Source organism: Colias eurytheme, chromosome 8 (assembly GCF_061535395.1).
Source record: "Colias eurytheme isolate Ceu_HAF_F1 chromosome 8, ilColEury1 Martin Lab GWU primary, whole genome shotgun sequence".
Classification (NCBI taxonomy): Eukaryota; Metazoa; Arthropoda; class Insecta; order Lepidoptera; family Pieridae; genus Colias; species Colias eurytheme.
In genome coordinates, this window is record NC_142987.1 from 1,908,533 (window position 1) to 1,931,669 (window position 23,137).

At 33.8% G+C, this 23,137-nt stretch overlaps 2 protein-coding genes across 5 annotated transcripts; both read right to left on the minus strand.

Moving 5' to 3' along the window:
- Positions 1-1,264: 1,264 nt before the first annotated feature.
- Positions 1,265-3,508, minus strand: LOC149906284 (uncharacterized). Its single transcript, XM_090104205.1, has 2 exons — positions 2,951-3,508; positions 1,265-1,726 (listed from the first exon to the last, which is right to left on the minus strand). Exons 1-2 carry the CDS (start codon positions 3,506-3,508, stop codon positions 1,265-1,267), a joined length of 1,020 nt encoding a protein of 339 aa, XP_089960331.1.
- Positions 3,509-7,666: 4,158 nt separating this feature from the next.
- LOC149906285 (acylamino-acid-releasing enzyme-like) lies at positions 7,667-23,068 on the minus strand. Of its 4 annotated transcripts, XM_090104312.1 has the most exons (15): positions 22,989-23,068; positions 22,666-22,708; positions 21,744-21,955; positions 20,787-20,953; positions 19,292-19,440; positions 18,274-18,411; positions 17,916-18,048; positions 17,304-17,440; positions 16,648-16,855; positions 15,651-15,763; positions 14,967-15,114; positions 14,576-14,704; positions 13,874-14,171; positions 8,740-8,949; positions 7,667-8,096 (listed from the first exon to the last, which is right to left on the minus strand). In XM_090104312.1, the coding sequence occupies exons 2-15, from the start codon at positions 22,675-22,677 to the stop codon at positions 7,994-7,996; spliced, it is 2,157 nt and encodes a 718-aa protein (XP_089960438.1). In that variant the 5' UTR covers positions 22,678-22,708; positions 22,989-23,068; the 3' UTR covers positions 7,667-7,993. The 4 variants fall into 4 exon arrangements, with proteins under 4 accessions (XP_089960438.1, XP_089960436.1, XP_089960437.1 ...); XM_090104310.1 differs by lacking the exons at positions 13,874-14,171; positions 22,666-22,708; positions 22,989-23,068 and adding an exon at positions 11,618-11,915 and having other exon boundaries at positions 21,744-21,973; XM_090104311.1 differs by lacking the exons at positions 13,874-14,171; positions 22,666-22,708; positions 22,989-23,068 and adding an exon at positions 12,621-12,918 and having other exon boundaries at positions 21,744-21,973.
- Positions 23,069-23,137: the final 69 nt, after the last annotated feature.

The following is a 23,137-nucleotide window of genomic DNA, read 5'->3' on the forward strand; positions in this document are numbered from 1 at the left end:
TTTTCAAAGACGTAACTACAAATTTTTAAACATTTTCGTAAAACATTTAATTATTTAAAAACGCTAAATGTCGTATAATAAAAGCTATATTTAATACTGAGCGGTAAAGACATAACTTTTTATCGAACTTTCCAGAACGATTAAATACAATAATTTATAACATTCATAGTGAAATTCTAATTGTAAATATTCATGTCGCAATATAAGAATACTATATTTTAATACTGAGCTTTTGTTTGAGCAAAAAATGTTTTTAATAAAGTGTGCTTTTATGATATTATTTCAATATATAAATATTTTCATCCTCATACAAAATAAGATACTTGAATAACACGAAAATTACTTGAAAGTAGAAAAGATTAACGTCTAATTTCTTTTGAAATTTTATATAAGAAAAAACCGTTCACAAAGCATTCATTATTATTTCAATATTATACACTGTTACACGTCATTTCCTTTAATTTTTTCTACTACAACTATAATACCTATCGATGCTTCACTAGACCACTAACCATTTAATTATTCTATTATTAAGTAATTTGTCGTATTCTGACTAGAATTTTATATATTCTAAAATTCACAAAGGCATTTTAATTCTGTTTTATAATGTTCAAAATTCAAATAGAACTTAAAGATTATCGTACTTCTTACGGTGCATGTAGATTGATGTAGATCATGAGATCAATCAAACGAGCGAATGCTCATTCTAACCCCACTTAGATGTCAAATTATTTTAGCGTAAACAAGCGTAGAGCATTCTTTCGTTGTTCATAATGCGTTTGAAAAGATTCTAAGCAATGTTCTAATACTGAACAACACTGAATACGAGTTTTTATTTACACTAAAAGATCACGAAAAAATGCTCTTGCTCTAGCACTATGTTCGTTCGATTTAAATGCAATGACAAGTGACAACAAACAACATAGAGAAACAAAAAAGTTCCACTCGGTCCAAATTACGAATACAATTTTGTTAATTCAACTGATAGATAAGCTATAAAACAGAAAATATCCAGAAGTTATGTTATTTTAGGGATCTATGTTCCAATTGTAGAAATAAGTGAATTTTTAGTTAAAATTTTAATAGTTATGTACTTATGTATATAGAGACAACTGCAAAGCTAGTTAACGCAATGTGATTCACAATTAAACATTCAAAATCAATTCTTTTTCTCATTATCTATCGATTGTATTTTCTATTCGAACATTATAAAACGAGTAATTACAGCCTATATATTTTCAATTACCACAAAAAGCTTCCGCACTTACTTGAAACACGGATCCAAATAGTTGTCTAACATATCCAATTGTAAATCGTCCCATTCAGTGGGATTTAGCAGTAAAGATGACAGATCATCATCAGGAATCAATGGAGGAGGAACTACTGGTTCCACTATAACATTTGCCCCGATGTTTGTCTCGACATCCATGCCAATCGGTAGAGACAATTCAGGTAAGTGTAGAGTCACAGCTTGACTGATATCACTCGCAATGCTTCCAATCATTGTACCGTCAATTTGCGGTATGTTAGCTACTGCTGTTCTTTCTTCTGTTATTTTAGCGTCTTTTGGGTCATTCTTCTTCTTCTTATGTCTGTTTGAGATGCGTTTTGTCCCCTCTAAATGGGCGAGGTCGAGCTTCCAAAAACCACCCTTTCCTGGCTCTTGCTTCGATCGCGCCACTTTTACGAAAACTTTGTTTAGAGATAGATTGTGTCTGATGGAGTTCTGTAAAAGTATTTAAATTAAGTTTAAATTGTGTTAATTTTATAAATTGATTAGGTACAGCTATAAGTATCACGTTAATTAATATATATTTAAGGATTTCGCGTTCGTAGATACCTAATACAAAAAGCGAAAGAGTATAATTAACTATAGTTACGTCACAATATAAATTCTTTTGTCTCCTGTAAAACTGTTTTACAGGGCATAAACTAATACGTGATGACTCATCAATAAATAACCTAGATGTTATAACTTATAACTTTACTATTAATTCTAAGTACATAGGTTTTTAAAATGTCATTTCATACATAACACGTTTGTGTTTGCTCGTATACTTTTTGTATAACTTACTGAATCATCGTCAGTAATTTATAACACTGAATGGATACGTGACTTGACTGTTGGTAAAGAGGTAGGTATATCTATACTATAATTAATAAATAAATAAAGTATTTCCTTAAGACATGAAGAGGTTGTAGACGAAGTATTTGCCCAAAACTATAGTGTTTTGGATATTAACTTTATACTAATAATATGGGGCCGTATTATGACCTCTTATTTCCAGACATATTACGCCGTGAATTGAACTGACTGGCAAATTCATATTATGATCGCATTATCCAGCTATGGTTAATTATGGTACCTATTAATATAAATTTGCCCGTTAGTTCAATTCACGGCGTAATATGTCTGGAAATAAGCGGACCCTGATCACATTTATGACTGGAATCTAATCGACACAACATTTTATTAAGAGAAAAGCATAAGAATGTATAAGAACCGGACCGATTAAGGCCACTTATGATCGCGTAACTCACATTTTTTTAATAATTTTCAGTTCATTTTAGCTTAATTTCAATTTCATTTGAAATATGAATTCAATATGTATGAGAAAGAGATACAGCAATTTTAAATACTCTCTTAAATATTCTTAGTTCATTAAACTGGTAATTTAGTAAAGAACAAACTACGCACAATAAATTCCCATACATTTCACACACAAACGTGCCGCAGTTCAAATATTCCAACCGTTAACTCGAACACACCATCTGCGCTTCTCACATGACTAACCACCAAAGCCGTATCGTAATTGCGTTTAAAAATTCATCAGTCACACGACACTTGACCCGTTTACGGATAGAGAATAATTACAAACCTTATCTAAATCAATTTAGAAATTATCTCCTGCCTGATTTTTCGCGTTTCAGATTAAAAAGCTTAACTCACCTGCCACGTCGGATCGGCGTTCCTGTAGTACTTGAAATTGTCCTTTATCCAGGAATATATAGCGGATAACGTCATCTTGTCATTGTTGTACCTCATGGCCATGCATATCAAGGTGCTGTACGAGTACGGCGGCTTCTTGTCGCTTTTCGTTTTGTACTCGTCTCTGTTCTCCATGAAATCTTCCTGGCATTTGGCTATCGTTTGATTGAACTTCTCCAGCCTCGTGCTTTGCGCTTGCGGTTTCATCTGCGGGTTTGGAGACACGGGCGATATGGGGAACTGCGGGATGGACATGATGTTAGTGATGTTCTGGAGCCAGTTGAGGTTCGTCAGGTCGGTCTCTGGCTCTTCGCGGACTCTCTTCGGGCGCGGTTTCTTCGGCACCGGGGTGTCGAGTCCATCGCGCTCATTCTGGGCATACATATGCGGCTGTTCGTAGACATATTCGATTTCAACCGTGTGAGATGACTCTGGCACCGCATGGTCGAGCGCGAAGCACTGTCCAGAGAAGTCCAGCATTTCGCCGGAGGCCGGGGAGAGGCCCGCCGTGATGTGCATGTTACATCCCACGATGATTCAGAGCGAGTGGTGCGGTGGTGCGGTGGTGCGGCGGATCGATAGCGGACGCCGTGACGTCGACGGTCAGCGGTGTGGTTCGGGCGAGCGGTGGTGACTGTGTGCGCGCGGCGAGGCGAGGGCGGCAGGTGTCCATACAGGTGGTAGAGCGATCGATATTTTTCCGTAAGGAGTCTGCCCGCATGCGATAGCTTCAGACAATTAGTCACGGCTGTTATCGGAGACTGCGGGTACTTCCTTGCTAATGAACTTGACGATTGGACCATTACGCTATTTGCGCAATTTTAATTTAGATAGTAATTGCTAATTAGAAGAAAAATCGATACTGTGTTTAACTTTAATTCTATTTATTAATATACTCATTGAACATTTATTTATAAGAGAATAAAGTAGCAGTCGTCACGTGTGTGATCGAAACTAAGGTAAAATGAGCCAAGTCACATCGAGGTTATCTCATCGCCAAATATCATCAAAAACCGCTTAGCATTTTATTAAACCCGCTCAGTTATAATAAGAGAGATATGAAAGTGTTGTATGCATTTTATCGCAATAATAACATATGTTATACGGTAACATTTCATTGAAAATAAAATATTTCACTTATCTATATGTAATCATATTTTCAATGTAATATAATCAATTATAATATGTATATGTAGCATGAAAATAATATACACTTATGCGATATTTTTACTAAGTATATTTTGAAATAGTTTCATGAAACATCGATAATCGCGTTTTCTCGTCTCTAACTTAAAAGTAAATTTAAATAAAAAATAAATTGGAAGTTAGATACTTATCTACTTACTTCGCTGAATACTTGTACTTGTACTTACCATTTTAAAACGCGTGGAACAATTATTCCATGTTATCAAAACAAAAAAATTGTAATTTTGTCTCATATCTGTATGTAACGTAATTACCTACGTTTTTTTACATAATCAGTAGCAATGATGGTTTCATTAGAAATAATAGTAGATTTGAATATAATCGATATCTTGATGTTTGTCAAGGGTAAACAGGGTGGACACCCTTTCAGCTCGTAATTATAGCAAGTGCTTGCAAGTGTTTTTGTAGTGAGCTTCGATAATATTTACTGTGCCAACCTACTTCAAATGAGCGCCTAACAACTTGAAATATATACCCACTAGAAACGATGTAGAGCCAGTAATTGCTGCTTTTATTTCATGTTTATAAAGATCAATGTTTTTAAAGGCTTATAATTAATATGTATATTCAAATGATACTACATTTTATGTTCTTAACCGTTTTATTAATACCTATAGTTAAAAATAGAAACTTCGCGTAGACTAAATTGGATAAAATAATAAGTTTCTCTATGAAAATCTTACATACCTAATATTAGCATATTTTATTTTAGTTACATTACCTACTTTTATGGTTATTAGGTAGTTTTAACGTTAAATTATTATATTCCTAGTTACAATTATTATGAAATACTTATAATGAATAAATAAATATGATATATCGATATCTCGATAGGCATACGTATAACGTATACATCATAACATTACGTTTCCACCAATAGAAACGGAACAATCAAAATATTGCAAAGACATTCACAACGCAGGTGAAACCGCAGGGCACAGCTAGTGCTATTTTTCCAGCGTTTTATGCTCTTGTGTACTGGAGCGGAACGCACCCCGTGCCAGCCTTTCCCCGTCCCGAATTGTACACCCTATCCATACTTAATTGTTTTGTCTCGTAGGATAATGAACTTGGTTCGGATTTATAGTGGTATTTTTGTGTCGAAATATCATGAGAAAGCAAGTCACAATATAACCAGATATCCATACTAATATACATATTATAAATGCGAAAGTAACTCTGTCTGTCTGTCTGTTACACAATCACGCCTTAACTACTGAACCAATTTGCATGAAATTTCGTATAGAGATATTTTGATACCCGAGAAAGGACATAGGATAGGTTTTATCCCGGAAATCCTACGGGAACGGGTTTTTCTTTGAAAACGCGGGCGAAGCCGCGAGCGGAAAGCTAGTACTATATATAGCTCAGTAGGTCTTTAACATATCAACGCTTTGGAGAACTATTTGTTTTTCTTTTCAATGGACATAGGTAATCTCAAAAAAGAGACTGATAATATTGGTATCTCTTCAGTTTTTCCTTGAGTGTAGAATTGAAATATCGTACTTTTAGAACATTTATTAGTTTAACCCGCATAATATTAAATTCTTTGAGTAATGAGCAAAAACTATAGCGTATAGATAGGTACTTATAGCTAGTAGGTAGTGTAAAATATTAGGTCTACTATCGCCAAAACGGTTTGAGCAGTTTCTGAATTATTGTAAACAAAAAAAATATTTTTTATTTTTTTTTTATATCAATCACAACTTGGTTCATGAAAGCAAGTAGTTAGATAAATAGCAAATAAAATTGAAAATACAATTGTGATTTCCTAAAAACATAACATAAATTGATTAATGGTGTAAGGTCATGAACTCCACGGTTTCTATTGTAGGTATATTGACCAATAAACCTAAATGTCGATGCTTTGTTAGGTGTATTAAAAATATAATTTATTTTAAATATATGTAGTAGTTAAGCTAGGTATATTTTTATTGTAGGTAACTAGTAAAAGTAAGATATCGAAAGCCTGTTTTCGTTTCTATCGAAAAGTAAAAAAAAGTTATTGTGTTTCTCAAGCAAATGTACCTATCCATCCTTCCCACAGCATTTCATTTATTGCAACTAATTTTTTTCTAATTTGGTAACTAAAGCGCTTGAAAATTGTTACGAAAACAAGATTTTCTATTAAAACAGACAGCCTATGCATTCAAATCTCTTTACTATTTATGAACTAATTTTAATTTTAAGATAACTTCCACACATGAGCCTTGAAAAAAAAACACCCCTTTAATGCAGTTGCATAATAGCTAATCAATACAATAGATACCTATTTTTTTAGAATTTAAGGTCTATTTTAGCCCTAAAGGTTCCTTCCACCAGGTGTAACCAACGAAGCGTCTAAAGCACTTAAGCACATATAGGTACGCAAATGAAGCCGAAAATTACCAATACCATCCCTTGATACCACTTGTACTAAATTGCTTGTAAAACGGTCATAAAACGCTTAGGGTACTTTTAGCCAGTCGATTTTGAACTCTAGTCCTTGAAGCGTAGGTTTACTTTAAGTTAGAGATGGGTTGGGCACGAAAAATTGCAGATTTTTGTACTTCTTTACAAGTTATAGTCGCAGTTATTATACTTTGATTTATATTGAGTCACGTGGTTTGTTTCAGATTTTTATTTGGAACAATTCTCGAAAGTGTATCGCACAGGGTTGTCAATTTCGGTTTATAATTTGGCTAGATACTTTTTCGTAGGTTTAATCATGATATTATGTAGGTACTTAAATCTTATTCGTACACAAGTATTTTACATTCTTTGGCCTTGTCGCCTATTTATCTACATGAAAAATATATATTTTTAATTTATGAAGCAGCATAATATTATATGTTATTATAACGCATGTAAGTATTTGTACTTTATAAATTAGAGCTAAGAGATAATGCAATTAGTTTTTAAGTGAAAAGGTGTATTGTTACACTCCACACACCTTAAAAATTATTATGTATCGACAAACTGTTCTAGTACACTATCATAAAATATTAAAACTAGCGAGTGACAACCCTACATAGCATGACGGAATAGGGTGACCAACCACATGACGTGCACACCTGTCACCGGTGACCATATCGTAATTATTATAGTATTTTATTAGCCCTTGTTTTATTGGCGAGGGTATAGAACATGTCATGTTAATCGTCTTTATATCGAATACGATAAAGTATCGCATAATTTTATGGGGATCGGTGATTTTTGTATGGAACAGAAATTTAAATAAATCCATAGTAAACTTATAAATGTATTTTATTTTTCTGTAACGCATTTACAGCTAATCCGCAGCACCGATTTGGTGGAAATTTGAAATTAAAAATGGTTAAAGAACCATGGGTAAATATAGCCCATTTTTTAAGGATTAAATAAAATAAGGGATGAAAATTAAAAACCATGCCGCGGGGCATGCCAGTAAGTTTACAATTTTGTGATTAGGTATTAATAAATCTTAAGAATACGGAAAAAATAAAAAACATGTTTTTCTTCAAAATTTATTCAAAAATACCCGTTTTAAATACAAATCGGAAGCTTCAATACCTATATTCTTATCATCTAAAGAACTTATACAATAACGAATCCGTGACTGCGTTTTGCCATAAAACTGAATAATTAGAAACGATAATATTCCTTAAAATATAATGACCCTGGTATCATGGCGGTATTTTTAGACATTTTTAATACTTTTGATTCCACTATACACTAATAAAAGTCGGTTAAATATGTAAATGTAGTAAATTGAAAATAAACACAGGAAAACTTAACAGAAAACGTCTAAAAAAATGCAAATAAAAATCTAAACTAAATTTAATTTTTCAAATGCGTAAGGAACCATTCCACACCATTAATAAGATTATCCATTTCAGCAGATTGCGTTCGCAGAGCATGATTGTCTTCATACATGAAAACTCTGTAAATAAAAATAATATTACAAAATAAAAAACATATTCAAAAACATATTCAAAAACAATTTCTTAAAAAAATATCTAAATAGATCAATTTTTGGACGAGGTTAGTTGAGACGCAAATGTTGCTTACTTTCATTTTTCACGTCGCAACAACTAGACTCACTAAAATGTGACTAATTAAAATGTCAAAAATAAAAATATTCATTGAAATGTATACCTTATTTCGTGACAGTTAGGTTCAAAGTCTATTGTATCGCTATTATAAAACTCTGCCTGAGACACTCGCAGGTAGAGTTTGCGTCGGACATTTTTTGAGCGTTATTATTAGTTATTAAGTACTACTAGTTATTTACTGTACGTAAATGTGTACTTAATTGTTTGTTCAATGTATAAGAAGCAAATTTTAGCCCATTTTTTGTATTTTTTAAGCTATTGCATAGCGGGCCTTCTATCGCGGGCCTTGAGCACGGGGACCGAATCGAAAAATTCCGTAACGAAAAAACCTCACGCTCCCCACTCCGACGGGCTCGGAGGTGTGGCTTGAAGGCATGCTTTGCAATAGCTTCACCGCGGCAGTCCCCGAGTGCCACACGTCTTTTTTTATCCTCCCAAACCCAGAAACTAAGCAGATTTTTTTTCACTCACCTACAAACACATCCATTAGCGTGCAGCCGTTTCGCATACTCCAGCCCCTGGTAGGCCGGCACACGCTTGTCCACTGAGCCCAACATGAGCGCGGTTGGTGTCTTCACTTTATGTACATGCACTATGGGGGAACAACGGCGCATGGATAATAGAGCTTCTTCTGTGACGGGCCCGGATTGGTTGAAATCGATACCGGCTTCTACGTAACACCTGTGGGTGGAAAGATAGTTATTTATCCGAAAATGTCGCTAAGCATCAAGTGTTTAAATATGAAAAATAGATAAATAAGTCAATTACGATCTGGGGACCTATCTAAAAGGCCGGCAATACACTCACAATGTCCCCAGGTTTGGGTGGGTGCATAAGGGCGACACTGATCGCTTACCATCAGGCGTCGCGTCTGTTCTATTGCCTCCTTTCTCATAAAAAATAATCCTCAGAGTGCAATTTAAATAAACGTGCGGCATTAAGTGTCGTTTTGTTGAAGTTCGTTAAATAGAGCTGTTCTTGAGTTACGAAAAACAGTCAAATCCAAATAAATTGCCAGATTTTTATTATTTTTATATAAATTCTTCATCTTGGGAAAGTTCTTTTTTTATATGATATGATAATTCAAAATCACAAATAAAATATAACATTTAAAAAAAGATAGATTGGACAATTTTATAAGAACATCACACTAAGTGCATACGAAACATAAGACAGGTAAAAAGGTAGTATTGTATATTAGTGTTAGGTTCAATATAAAGTCTCAAAAAACTTGCACACTCGCGCAAATTTATAATTTATAAATCTTTCAAGTAAAGCGTACACTATAGCCTCAACTCAACGTACAATCTTCCATTTGAAACATACAGGTAAATTAGCTTGGAGAAATTTTTGCATATGTAGTGGTGTGTATATTACTCAGATCTTAGAGCGCGTTTCCACTATATCGTTCTGGCCTATACAAAAATGTTTCGATATCCTAACATTACTATTTAACTTTATACTTATTCCTAGCAACACTTTTGTTTTCAATAAAAACAAGTTTTTATTTGAAAGAAAATGGTTTTGACTTTATAAAAAAAAATATATCATTCAATTTTACGTCCTTGAGCAAACGACAAGGCGACTACCGTGAAACAATAAAATATCGTGTCCATAATAATTTGTTTCATAATTAATATTTGACCATAATAATTACGAAACAAAACAAATAAATAAATCGTCACTTGATAGTGGAAAGTGGAAACACGCACAAAACCAGAATAAACCAGTTTACGCTGTCCGCAGGTGCCACGTGCAGTCGTTTGGTAGCGTTAGAACATAAAGCACATTTCATTCAAAAATTATAATTATTATGTACGTAGTTTAATTGATAAATTTTGTATTTGTTGATTGTTGTTATTATTTGTTATTATTGTTATAATATTTGTTGAAGTGAATTACATGTCCCGCAGCCGGAGGCCCCAAATGAAAACTCAGATGTACTTAAAAACTACATTTAATAGCTAAAATGAGACTTTTACACCCATGTCTGCACGATGCAGACCGGAGTTAAAGAATGAATTTATACAGTTTAATAATTATAAAGACGTAAGCTTGGATGCTATAAGGGAAATCGCATCCACATTCTATTCCCGTGCGAACGGCGTATTCAGCAGTTTTGTATGAAGGCAGGGCCATAACTAGTGTTTAATTTGTGTGTAAGTGTTGTAACTTTATATTGTTAATTCAATATGGCTCCAGTGTTAAAACATGGTCGAGGCAAGCCTTTGACTTCTCAAACTAAAGAATTAAACTTTAAATGTCGTTTCTTTTTCAGGTTAGTAAATTTTTCATTTTAGTAACATTGTTAATGTAAAAGTTATATGTATGTTAAATGTGCAAATATTAAAATAAAGTCTCATCTTTTTCAGAGGAGAAACACATATAGTTTAATTTAAAATCCCTTATATATACAGGGTTACTTGTAAAACACCGGCAACCTCGCAGGACAAGATAGCTAACATCATAAGTAACAACATTTCGACTTTTGATAATTTGTTAGATTTTATTTTCATACAAAAATAAATATTCATTTAATTTTCCGTCTGAATATTATAAACTCTACGCCTCCCAAAAATTACGTAAACAAAAAGCGAACGAGAGGGGGAAGGGGGCGTCGCGTCGTCCATCCGATAATTAATAGAACATAGACTTACAAATGTAAGGAGAGTACAATAAAAGTTTAAAAAATCATTTAAAAATAATTTATTGCGTTATGCCAAAAGTCGTAGAACAAATGTTGTTATTTATGATGTTAGCTATCTTGTCCTGCGAGGTTGCTGGTGTTTTACAAGTAACCCTGTATAAAATAAAAACTAAAAATAAAATGTTGTTTTATTTTATTTGCTGACCATACACTACTACAAACGCAAAAATTTATCCAAGCTAATTTACCTGTACTTTCCCTCTCTAATACATAACCTAACTAACGATCCCTATAAAAACACTTAACGCTCATTCCCTGATACAATAAAAAGAATTTAAACCAATAAATCAATATTAATGCAACAAAAATAAATTTTTGTGAAAGTGTGTTTGTCTTCCTTGCACGTCGCAAAGACGCGATATTATGGTATGAATTTTGTGACTAGAGATAGGTAGAAACTAGGAGTCTAGAGAGTATTATAGGCTACTTTTTAACGCTGCAATACTTTTCATTCCCAAACAAGTATACAAATGGATCCTTATACAAAGGAATCCCTTATATAAATGGATGAATATCCATTTGTATTAGAATCACTTTAAATTTTAGAAATTCCGATAGATGGCGCTTATACTGTTAATTTTCCTTAACCCCGGGGGCAAAGTCGTATGTTAGAGCTAGTTATGTATAAGGTCTCTGACTCACCCATCTGGACAATCAGCATAATTGACCATTGTGGCCACATCAACTAAAGGATTCCTTAACACCATAGCCCTAAACATTTCTGGGTATTGTCCAGCCAAATGCGCACAAAGGAAACCTCCATAACTTCCCCCGTATAAAACTGTATCTTTTTCTTTAAAAGATAATCTTTCTTTCAACTCTTTTAAAGATAAAAGGCAATCCTGGACATCGTAAACTCCAACATTTTTGATGATACATCTCGTATTAGCGTCTCCGTTGCCTGTAGACCCTCGGAAGTTTAGGAGAAGCGTGGACAATCCTAAGCAAATAGATTTTACTTTTATTTGTGAGTAAATTTGAAATTATTTTCAAGAAGAAATTTGAAAGAAAGATTGAGCCTTTTAGGAAAAAAAGTGATGATAACTCGTATTACGTATCAAATATAAATAAGTGAAGTGTCCATTATAATTATAGGGATAAATGATATATTTAAGAATATTCAGGATATTAAATAATTAAATACTTGTGAAAATTTGTGTATAATAAACTATACATACAAATTGACCAAATCAATATCAATATCCCATTTCCCACACCATGCGACGACGATATTAACCTGTATTGACAGTACTACTGCGATTCGTGAGATCTTATACTATCGAGAAGACATACAGAAGACTAGTTTTCCGCCCGCTTAGCCGAAGAAAATTCAATAGGGAATGAGACGTTTCACCGCAGTAAAATTAGCCTATGTCCCTATCTAGCCTCCTATCTCCAAACACAAAAATTTTACCATAATAGCGAAAATTAGTAAGAATAAATAGAACTTAGTTGTCAACCTTTACGTAGTACATAAGAAGGATAACATGTGTGACAATAAAAGCCGTGACCCCGCCAAAGAAACCAGAATATGAACTAGAATACACCTGTATATAACTATGGGATATAAATTTCACATTATTGTACATATTACGACGGGGACGTTTTTAATAATTACCCAAAATCTTACTATAATATAACTCACCCGTCCGGATTATCAGCATAATTAGCCTTAGTCGCCAAATCGAGCAAAGGATTCCTTAACACCATAGCCCTAAACATTTCTGGGTATTGTCCAGCCAAATGGGCACAAAGGAAACCACCATAGCTTCCCCCGTATAAAACTATATCTTTTACTTTTAAGGATAATCTTTCTTTTAATTCTTTTAAGGATATAAGACAATCCTGGACGTCGTAAACTCCAATATTTTTGATGAGACATCGCACATTAGCGTCTCCATTGCCTGTAGATCCTCGGAAGTTTAGGCGAAGCGCAGAAAAACCTAGGCGAATTGTTTTTCTTTTATTTCAGATCACAGCTAGGAAATATTGTGTGGATTTTCAAGAAGACATTTAGACCAAAACTTTATGAAAATTTGATGAAGAACTTCCACCACGTTCTTAAACAAAAAAAGAGAAGCGTCCATTATAAATATAGATAAAATGTCATATACATATTTGTGAGAATTTAATGTTAGTCACAACTGATATAATTTAATTGTGTTTGAATATCAACATGAACGACTCATATAATAAATAATAATAATTTGTGCATAAATTATTGTGTCTATGAATTTTTTAAAACACACTTTATACAAAACGAATCTTCGATATTTATTGTGTATTCATTTGACGTAACATTACAATACATAGATTGCCAATATTAGATGTTATGTTTATACATATATTCCGAGTTTTCAATAACAATTAAAATATAAATCTGTTTCCAGGTATCTTTCATTTGCACCTGTTTTCAGGACGTCAATAGTCTACCCGCAAATATATCCAATTGTTCACAACCATTCCAACCAAGCTAAAGACCACCGCTTTCATTAAATGCACTCTGTTACAAATCTATACAAAGTAAAAGTAAGTATGCAAATCTCCAAAATCAACGAAATAGTAACACACTACATAAAAACCAACCCCCACACTCACGCGTACAAAACTCTCCAATACGAACTCACACGCTCTGACGCACTAAGCAGTATCACTAATTGTGATTTAAAAGTAAGTCAAGGGACACCCGGATGGAACGAAGTTCTATAAGAGAAAGAGAGACAGACCGAAAAACACGCACACGCCGTACATCTCACAACTATAGTAAAAACTGTCGTTAAAAATTTTCGTCTTATTTTTTTCCGTATAGCCTTATAAAAACACCTTTTGGCAACACTTTGCAACATTTGGCTAAAAAGAATTACAATAATAACAAAATCGTTCTAGTCTTCCACTCACCAATCCGGTATATCCGAAACGGAGGCCATAGAGCTTATATCAATAACAGGATTCCTAGACACAGTCACTTTAAAGAAATCTGGATATTGTCCACTCAAATGTGCCACCAAAAACCCTCCATGAGAACCGCCGAATAAACACAATTGTTTCTCATCTATAGAGTAATTTTTTATAACTTCGTCGGCCGCCATCTTGCAATCGATGACGTCAGCGCGTCCGATTCGTCGAGGCAAGAATCGCACGGAGCTATCCCCATTGCCGATCGAACCCCTGTAGTTTATTTGCACGCTCGCGAAGCCTGCAAATTGGGGTGTAATAAAATCTTCGTGTTGTGGATTGTGTAAAAATACAGTTTTATGAATGTGATGTTTTTGTTTGATAAATAGAGATTTATTAAATAAAATCTATAAATTTAGCTACATAAATAAGTAATTATCATATATATATACATAAATAACGGTAATCGATAAATATTTTATAATGGACACTTCAACTTCTTGTTTTCTAAGATGATGAAATTAAAAATGTCTTCTTGAAAATTAAAAAAAAATACGAAATTGACGTTTAAAAGACAGAAAAAATAAAAGTTTAATTGTCAAAAATTGAACGACTTTTTTCAAAGAAAATTAATTAAATAGTTCAAAATACATCAATGCTAGCTAGCTATCATCACAATAAAAAAATCTCATAAAAATTACTCACCCAACAAATGAAACATGGCCGTTTCAAGCGCGAACGCATTCACGAAAGCGGAATGCGGTCCGCCGTGCGGCCACACTACTAGCGGACATTTCTTTGTAGCCCCACTTATATATATCGCCGTGAATGTTTCTGAAATTTGTTATTTTTTTAGTTTATTAGTAGCATTACAGCTTCGTCTATTGACGCGAGATAAGGAAATAGGCTATATTACTCGGTACCTATACAATATATAATATGTGTATAGCTTTCTAATTTTAAAAGAGTGTATAAATCAATGGGTAGTTCTTCAATTTATGATAACAAAATTACAAAACTTTCTTAATTTATAATATCAGTTTTGATAAAAAATTCAGACAGAGCTTAACTATATAGAAAAAAAAAAGTTACTCACTGACGTCATCATCACGGTTCTCATGTTCTAGATACATATACTTCACTTCGGCTTTGCTCAACCCCTCTGGTACAGGGGTTGGTGTTCCCACCGGCTTCCACTGTATCTTGTGTTCTGATCCCGGGCTGGGTAATTTTGCTACGTATAGCTGCAATATTTAGGTTTATTAAGAATTTTTAAATATAAAATTTGATATATGGAAAAATGGTAGTTATGTATTATAAAAATGCGAAAGTGCATGTAAATAAAAAAATAATAATTATGGTCTGTGTGCGTTTTTTTTGTATGTGTGTATTTTCTTTATTTATGTATTTATATGCTTGTGCGTACGTATGTGTGCGTGCGCGTACGCAAAGACGATACCAATGAACGAAAAATCGTTAAAATAAGTTAAGTCTTTCTTCAATTATAAATAGTTTAACAAACACCTCTTTTCTTTAATTTACATATAGATTATTATTTTTCTATAAATAACTAGCTTTCCGCCCGCGGCTTCGCCCGCTTTGTCTAAAACATAATAAATTATATACTAAAACCTTCCTCTTGAATCACTCTATCTATTTAAAAAAACCGAATCAAAATCCGTTGCGTAGTATTAAAGATTTAAGCATACATAGGGACATAGGAACAGAGAAAGCGACTTTGTTTTATACTATGTAGTGATAATTTAAAAGCAAATATTACCTGTCCCGGAGTGGTTATATTCGAGAAGGTGGCCAACACTACATCAGACCTTACACTAAGTACTGAGCATGAACCAGCTTGTTGCGGCGAAATGTTAGTTATTACACCGCTTTCTGTAAAATAAAATATTTAAAAAAATTATATGGAACCAAAAAATAAATAATAGGCCAAAAAAGAATAGTAGAACCTTTCCGCGCTTAAGGGGATGAATATGGGATAAAAGTTTGTATGTAATAGATGTTAATATGATGTAGGCATCCGCTAAGAAAGGATTTTGATCAATTCTAAAACTACTTAATTTATAATAATACTTCTTAACGCAAGCGAAAGCTAGAAATGATATATACGACACATAAAACTGAAGGAATAGAATAAATTCGATCGCTCTGGCGGGTCCCGAGTGGCTGAGTTGGTCAGACATCCTCCCGGATTGGCATGAAAGGATGCGGGTTCGAGTCCCGCCTCGTAGTCGAATTTTTTCTATTCTTTATAAATTTATACAATTCTAAAACTACTTAATTTATAATATTACTTCTTAACGCGAGCGAAGCCGCGGGCAAAAGCTAGTAATGATATATTATTCATAATAGAATATCAATACTATAATCACAACAATCACACACTATGCATAACCATTCTTCAATTAATTGTATACATACATAGTACATACATACATATACTACAAACTAAATCAGATAACGATCAAAAATATTTGCATGCAAGGAGACATTTTATTTTGTTTTATCTCAATGACAAACTTATTTATATTATTTACTTTCTTGATATAAATTTATAAAGAATAAAAAAAATTCGATCACAAGGCGGGACTCGAACCCGCATCCTTTCACGCCAATCCGGGACGGATGCTTGACCGGGTTCGAGTCCCGCCTCGTGATCGAATTTTTTCTATTTTTGATATAATATTTAACTTATGCAGAATTTTGTAATTTCAGTAACACAACAGAACACAAAATTTATTTTGTTTGTTTGCACATACCCATATCCAAAACATAGCTATTAACTTCCACTTGCTTCACGGTATTAAACACGATCCTCTTCCCATCCGCCGACACACACTTGGCCGGCAAATTATGCGTGTATACGCCGAAGAAATCACCGTTCGATATTTTAATACTGGTCTGTACTATGTCTATAAGGATTGTTTCTTTTACTTCCGATTGCTCTGATTTTACAATTTCTTCGATCTGAAATTATGGATTTACAGTATAAAAACTATTATGACAATATGTTAGTAAAACTAAATAAAAGTATCGAACACGACATAAAAGTGGATTATATTTTCTAATTTATTTATTTCTTAATGCGGTTTAACATCACGCGCTTAAAATTACACAATTTTCGCACAGTTACCAACTTTTAAATCTATCGTAATTTTTTTAAGGTGGAGGATGCGTTAACTACCTACTGTACTTTGGAAATCTATACTTAATATTATAAAGCTGAAAAGTTTGTTTGTTTGAACGCGCTAATCTCAGGAACTACTGGTCGGATTTGAAAAATTATTTCGGAGTTAGATAGCCCATTTATCGAGGAAGGCTGCTAGTGTATTGAAAAATGTGGCCCCCGGAGCCCTACTACAACTACATAGCTAGGGGTCCCAGAATAAAACACAAAATAATAAATAAAACTTACCGTATCCTTATCCAACTTAACCAATTGATGACAAGCATCATGCGGGCCCCCGGAGCCCCGCTGTAACCACACAAGGGCCCCGTTTGGTAAAAAGCGGGGAGATAGCACTGACACACCAGACGATTTGCTTAGACTTCCTGGAAATACATTGTAGATTCAGTTTCCTTTGCGATTGTAAGATAGACTCTTATAGTATAAGGAAAAAAAATACTATAAATTAAAATTGATAATATTCAAACTTATAAACTGTTATATGTTCCAAATAATGATATTATAGGAAATATGATTAATTCATATTGTACATGGACGCATAGTATCACAAATGCATGTAATCTATAGTCTATACGAGCGGGTAAAGTGACGTTGCCGCACCGCACGACGAGCGGCTGGCGCGACGTTGCCGCTCCGCATGACGCTCCGTGGCCATATTTTTATTGTTTCGACGCTAGATGCAAGCTTTCTTCTTGCAAATTGCAATTAACAAAAGCGTCCGCATCACATGCGTTTTATGCGGAAAATAGTCTAGACATTTGTTTGTCGAGTTTAAAAAAACCGAAGCAATTATTATAAAAGATAGACAAATGAGAACTCAAACTTAAATTGAATACATACTATATGATCCTTCGAAAGACAGCCAGAATATTTGGCTTTCTCGATTAGTACAGTATATGAGCCCCAACCGGCTAGGGTCCTGTGTCTTCCACGCTACACCGACTATGCCTTTACCATCGGGCGAGAATCGAACCTGGAACAAATAATTATTAATAATTATTTTAATGTTCTTGCAAATTTATTTTGCCAAACGATTTTTTTGATTGAATCCCAATATAATAAACATTGAGCCATTGCTAATCTTATAAAAGGAAAAGTGTAAGCATGTCTATGAAATTTTGCATTCATGAATATTAAAAATACAAAAATATTGTCATCATCATCACCATCCAATTATACCATAATAGATTTTATTTACTTGTCCGGGACATAAATCATCTGGTACTCCTTGCAATACAGTAATAGCTTCGTTCTCCAAGTCACACTTAACAATAACAGACTGTTTCTTGCCAACAAGTTGTTCGCCCCAGTCCGGTTTGTAAATGTACTCTTCGCCCTGAAAATATCCATCATTATAATTATAAAATATAATTTGGAAAATCCAAAAGTGCACGCCTCATAATTTTTTTTTAATAAATATTTATTAATTATTATTTTTGTTTATTTAATAACAATTAAACCACATCGAATCAGGCCCTGAAAAATGAAAGGGTTCTATTCCTGAGCATACTCAAGCGTAAGAGAAAAAAAAAGACTCGATTAGTAAAGTATTTCGGTCGCTATCGTGTTAACAAGAAAAAGGATCCGCACATACAGACACACGGACGTCCAAGACAGAACTTTTTTAAACTGTTTTTTAACTAGTTTAAATAACAAAAATGACATCAAAAATATCATGAACGTTAAAAATAGTGTTTTTTCTTAATATGTGTGTGTATGTATTATCTTACAAGTGCAATGTATGATACATAAAGACATTTTAAGTTTGAAAAATCAGATGTTTTGCGCGAAGTGACAGTAGTACCCACCTCAACGCTTCGCTTATGAGGCGTGCAATAACAAATATTTTCAGTAGCCTTATAGATTTTAATATGTGTATGTTAGGTACATTCACCTATGAGTTTATAATATAAACATAATTTTAAAAAAAGCAATTAGAAAATACAAATTCTAGGGCCCTGTAAATATTTCATTCAGATTATTAGCTAAAATACCGCACAATAAATCATTGAAATAAATGTCTTTTGAAAATTTAATGACACAAAGACTGTTGTTTTAGCCGCTATTTTGATTACGAAAATACGTTAATCAGTTCAGAATTTCTTTTTAAATGAAGGTAGATTAAATCGTAGATAAATACTGCATTTTTCATTAAAAAGTGTAGGTAACTAATAGAGTTAAAATATAATATTTTAAATATATCAAAATCTACTTACAGGTGTAACTTTTTTATCCCCGCCACCTTCATTCTTATCGCTGTCCACTGCCTTCCTTTTAATATACGCCTCAGATTTCTTTGGTTTCTGCTCAGCAATGTATATCAAACTCTTTTCATCTGGCGACCAGTCTAGACTGCCAAACTCACCTTAAAGAAGAACTTCATCATCATCATCATCAGCCTATATACGTTCCCACTGCTGGGACACGGGCCTCCTATGAAGGTACAGGCCATAATCCACCACGCTGGCCAAGTGCGGGTTGGCGGATGACACATGTCGTCGAACTTTTTAATTCTTCGACATGTCGGTTTCCTCACGATGTTTTCCTTCACCGTTCGAGTGGTGATGTTACAACATGCGCACATAAATTGAAAAATCAATTTATTTCCTGCGCGCTCGCCTGGTCTCGAACCCCGGACTTATCGATTCGAAGACAGAAGTCGCACTACTGAGCCACCACTGCTCTTAGAAGAACTTATTCTCGTTAATTATAGGCTTGTAGGTGAAATAATAATTTATTTTATTGATTTAATACTTCCAGCCTTAATATTAATTTCAAAATAGGTGTTATATCAGCAAATCACATGAGTATAACCACTTTTTTTTAATCACTTCGGCTATTAAGAATAGTAGAACCTATATTAATATTTATAATTTTAAATATAGTATACATTTAGAAATTAAAAATTCTAACATGGTCTTCCCATGACCATGCTAGCTGCAAAAAGTCGGGACAATAATATAATGAATAATAAATTGCATTCAAAATCTGTTTAAACCTTTTTTAATTCTGTCTATTTAAATTGGGTTAAAATTTTAGTTTCTCAGTCACATACAGGTGAAGCTAATAAAGTATATGAGCTAGCGCGCACGAGCAACTTTGTCTCCGCAACTATTTTGTCTCTCCCACCCATGGGCTAGTATGAAAGTGCGCGCACGTAGCGACGCAACTCCCCATACAAATTGATGGGAGAGACAAAATAGTTGCGGAGACAAAGTTGCTCGTGCGCGCTAGCTCTATAACACTAACATACCGACCGACGACATATCGACCGACCGGCTGGCTTGGTTGGTAGTGGCCCTGCCTTCCAAGCCAGAGGCTGTGGGTTCGATTCTCACCCGGGGCAAATATTTGTGTGATGAACGTAGATATTTGCTCTGTGTCTGGGTGTTAATTATCTATATAAGTATTTATTTAAAATTATATATATATGTATGTTTATCAGCCATCTGGTTTCCATAGCACAAGCGAAATCTTAGTATGGAATCAGATCGTGCCGTGTGTGAAAATTGTCCTGAAATATTTATTTATTTACTAGCGGTCCGCCCCGGCTTCGCCCGTGGTACATATTTACGTTTTCTCTACATAAGAACCATCCTCGTACTTCAAGGAATATAATAAAAAAAGAATTATCGAAATCGGTTCAGCCGTTCTCAAGTTATGCGCTTACCAACACATTTTGGGATTCATTTTTATATTATAGATTCATACCATCATCATAAACATCGCCATGCACATCAAGTGCAGTTAAATCAATGGTATGCGCCAGGCAGCTCTTGGACCACACTTCGAGGAAGCACTTTTTGCTGTCCTTGCCGTTGTTTTCTTCTCTTATTATAGCTTTGTAAGTATCATTAGGAGATATAGAGGATAGTAATCTGAAAATAATTTGTAGTGATACAAACATAGCTTTATATATGGTTTGTTTAAATTATTACTGAATTTTTTACTTCAAAAGGTAAAAAAACAGAAGCATTAATAATATTGCAGAATTACAGCTCTATTTATCTAACAACAAGAACAAATTGAAAAGTATTCCCATTGCAATATTTCAGTTAACTAACAAGAAAATACAGTTCAGAAGGTTACTTTCAAGTTTAGAGAAAATTATAATATATACAGGGTGACTGGAAATTCGTCGTGATCCTTCAAAGGGGTACCAGGGGTCAAAAATGGATGGTTATTGAGCTATGACGGTTTTTTGATTTTTTTTAAATTTTCTGCCTTTTTACAAAAAAACAATTAATTATGAAAAAACTACTACACTGTTAATATTCAATTGATATTTTTTTGAATGCCAAAGAATGAGCGATCACTTTAAAAAAAAAACAACTTGCCCAAAACCTGCATCACCTCAAAAAGAAAAGGGTCATAGCTTAATAACCATCCATTTTTGACCCCTGGTTAACTGGACTTAATTTGTTGCAAATGACCTCTAGTGTAACCCCTTTGAAGGATCACGTCGAATTTCCAGTCACCCTGTATATTGAACATATTATAGTGTTGAACTAGCTTTTTCCACTTATTGTTTTACTACAAACCATGTGTTCTAAAACTAAGATTAGTTAATATCACTGAATTCCAAAACTATATTCATGATATAAGATATCAAAATATAACTTTTATCATACAAGAACTGCCTTCCATAACTGAAATAATAATACTCACTCATTACTGACATCTACACCAAAATCACTCTCAGCAATCACTTTCAGTTCACCGTCGAGTACATAGTCTACAATATACTGGCTATTCTTGCCTCTATCAAGGTTTCTGACTGACCATTTAGAAGAGATCCTCGTACCACTCTTGTTCAATCTTCCACCAACAATAGAGGGTATTTTAGCTAATGTTTTGTACACTTGCACTATTTTCTCTATCTGAAATATTAAAAACATAGTCACTATCACTACATAGTATAAAACAAAGTCGCTTTCTCTGTCCCTATGTATGCTTAAATCTTTAAAACTACACAACGGATTTTAATGTGGTTTTTAATAATAGATAGAGTGATTCAAGAGGAAGGTTTTAGTATATAATTTATTAAGTTTTAGAAAAGCGGGCGAAGCCGCGGGCGGTAAGCTAGTGTACATATAAAATGTAACTATTTTTGGAATATATTATTGAAACAGAAGTCTTTTGATTTACCCTAGAAATATTTTAATCTTCAACTCAGCCCACATACTACTAATATATTACTAGAAGTATAATTCTACTGTTGTCGTTTTTTTTTTGTGGTGTCACATTTTAACGCCCACACGTGGGTAAACTGAAGGTTCACCCTGGAAGCGACATGCGCAAGGGCTGTCACTTGAGTGGAGGAGGCCGGAAGAGCCATAGTCGGACGGGCAATTCTACTGTTTCTAGTATCTACTGTACCAATATATTTAATAAGTGAAGTCTGAAGACAGATTCCCAGTAATAAGGATGGTTAAGAATGACTGTGTAAGCTTGCCCTAAAGAAATTTGGCTGTAATAAAACTGTATATACAATCATACTCATTTCATTCACCAAACATATTTTCATCAAATTTATTGGCAATAAAGGCGCATTTTCGTTGATAAAAAAATATCTATAAATAACACATACCTGCCCAGACATGTTGATTAACTTCAGAACATTTACAATGTAACTGAAATAAAGAACAACTTCATTAATATTTTCAACTGAAGTATCACAGAGCAAGTGCTGAAGTATGAGTTAACTGTTAACCAATTAACTGTTACTATATTACTTGCTTATATTTAAAGATAAAGGAGGTAGGTAGGTATGTAAATATAACTACAATATCTTATCAGAAAATGAAACCCCAATAATTAAATATTTGTAAGTATTTAGATAAAATATAATACTTCATATACATAAATATTATACTTAATAAAGAATAGAACACGTAAGAAAAAAAATCGTACTATAATATCGATGAAATTTTCTCGTGTTTGTAAACAACCAACTCAGCAAAATTAGCCGGACAGCGGACTAGGGTCAACGGTCAACACTCAACATATGTCAAGTTGACACGTGGTTGACTTATTCCTCTGAGTGGTTGACACAGTCAAGC